Consider the following 1873-nt stretch of genomic DNA (forward strand, 5'->3'; position numbering starts at 1 on the left):
GCCCCCATGAAACCGGTCACGCTCCCTCGTCTGGAGCTCTGTGCGGCCCACCTACTTGCCCTTACGATTCACAAAGTCAGTCTGCTGTTCCCTCAGATAACCACCCAAAATATCCTAGCCTTTTCTGATTCGACCATTGCCCTTGCCTGGATCACAGCAACACCACCTCCTTATTGGAAAGTGTTCGTGGGTAATAGAGTAGCGGCTATTTTGGAAAAGGTTCCCGCCTCGTAATGGTTCCACATTTCGTCCTCACAAAACCCCGCTGACTGTGCCTCACGTGGACTGCGACCCCAAGAATTAGTGAGCCACCCGTTATGGTGGGAAGGTCCCTCTTGGCTGAAATCAAACCACGAGTCATGGCCCCTTGGGCAAGTGAGGGCTGATTTGTCTGACCCTTTCGTAGGAGCAGAAATTCGCTCCCAGGCCCTTAATGTGTCAAGTGTAATGTCCTGCCCTGAGGAATTGGAAGCTAAATTTTCCAGTCTGTATACGCTGCAGAATGTAGTGGCCTGGTGCCTGCGATTTGCACACAATACTAGAAATCCAGTACATCGGATGTCAGGTCCATTGAATGTAAAGGAACGCAGTGAAGCCCTGCGAGTTCTAATTGTCCGAGCCCAGCAGCACTCGCTTACTGAGGAAATTGAAGACGCTCAGTCCCCCCGGCCTAGACTGCGCCTAGTCAAAACCTTAGGCTTATTTTTGCACCCTGATGGCGTGTTGCGAGTTGGAGGGAGATTAAGACTGCCCGACATCCCTGAATCGCAGAAGCACCCTGCCTTGTTGCCCTCGCAACACCCCCTTACTTCCTTGATTATACTGGTAGCCCACATCTCCAATCTTCATGTAGGTCCTACTGCCACCCACGCTTTTCTTCGAAACCGATACTGGATTACTAATGGAAAAAATGTGGTTCGACGGCAGTTGTCATCTTGTAATAAATGTTTTAGCATTAAACCATCACCTTTCAACCCCATCATGGGGCAACTGCCTGAAGGAAGAGCCAGTGCTTCACCACCCTTCACGACTACGGGCATTGACTACGCAGACCCCTTCAGTGTGAAAATTGCGTCACTACGTTCCGCCAAGGTCCTCCAATGCTACCTCGCCATCTTCATTTGTTTTTCGACCAAGGCCATTCATTTAGAATTGGTTACCGACCTCACTACTCAGGCTTTTCTGGCTGCCTTGAATCGTTTCATCGCTAGGCGCGGCGTGCCAAGCCATATATGGTCAGACAATGGCACAAATTTCGTAGGTGCGACCAGAAAACTTAAAGAGATATCTGCCTTGCTGAATGATAGTCAGACACAGGAGGCCATATTAAGAGAGTCCGGCAGGAGAGGTGTGGAATGGCATTTCATACCACCTAGAGCGCCACACTTTGGAGGATTATGGGAGGCCGCTGTCAAGTCTACAAAGCGCTTGCTATAGGTGACCCTGGGCCTTCAAGAACCAACCATGGAGTGTTTACTCACAATTATCTGCCAAGTGGAGGCCATCTTAAATTCCCGGCCACTCACAACCGTTTCATCTTCGCCAGATGATTTACAAGTGCTGACGCCAGGTCACTTTCTTATTATGCGGCCAATGACTGCCCTTCCTACCGACGGTTCATTAACTCCCCGCACAGCGCTTCGCTCCAAGTGGACCATGGCACAATTTACAGTCAACCAGTTCTGGAAGAGGTGGCACAAGGAGTACCTCCTTGAGCAGCAAGCCATGCTCAAGTGGCATTCACCGTCCTTCCCAGCGGCAGAAGATAAATTCTCTCAACCTTCCCAGCAAATAAAATCTCTCAAATGGAAGGTTCCTGGTACACTACTTAACTGAAAGGATTTCCCTCTTTTTCTGTTTTGTTTTCTTGCTT

General features: G+C 49.7%; 1 protein-coding gene across 1 annotated transcript; it reads left to right on the plus strand.

Moving 5' to 3' along the window:
* Positions 1 to 447: 447 nt before the first annotated feature.
* Positions 448 to 1437, plus strand: LOC141455124 (uncharacterized). The gene has a single exon (XM_074129980.1). It carries the CDS (start codon positions 448 to 450, stop codon positions 1435 to 1437), a length of 990 nt encoding a protein of 329 aa, XP_073986081.1.
* The last annotated feature ends 436 nt before the right edge of the window (positions 1438 to 1873 follow it).

The sequence above is a fragment of the Rhodnius prolixus genome, unplaced genomic scaffold (genome assembly GCF_049639745.1).
Source record: "Rhodnius prolixus isolate KJV_2025 unplaced genomic scaffold, Rpr scaffold_27, whole genome shotgun sequence".
Classification (NCBI taxonomy): domain Eukaryota; kingdom Metazoa; phylum Arthropoda; class Insecta; order Hemiptera; family Reduviidae; genus Rhodnius; species Rhodnius prolixus.

Bases quoted from the DNA above. Each gene is read 5' to 3' on its own strand.
- LOC141455124 (XM_074129980.1), top strand. From the start codon at position 448: ATGTCCTGCCCTGAGGAATTGGAAGCTAAATTTTCCAGTCTGTATACG.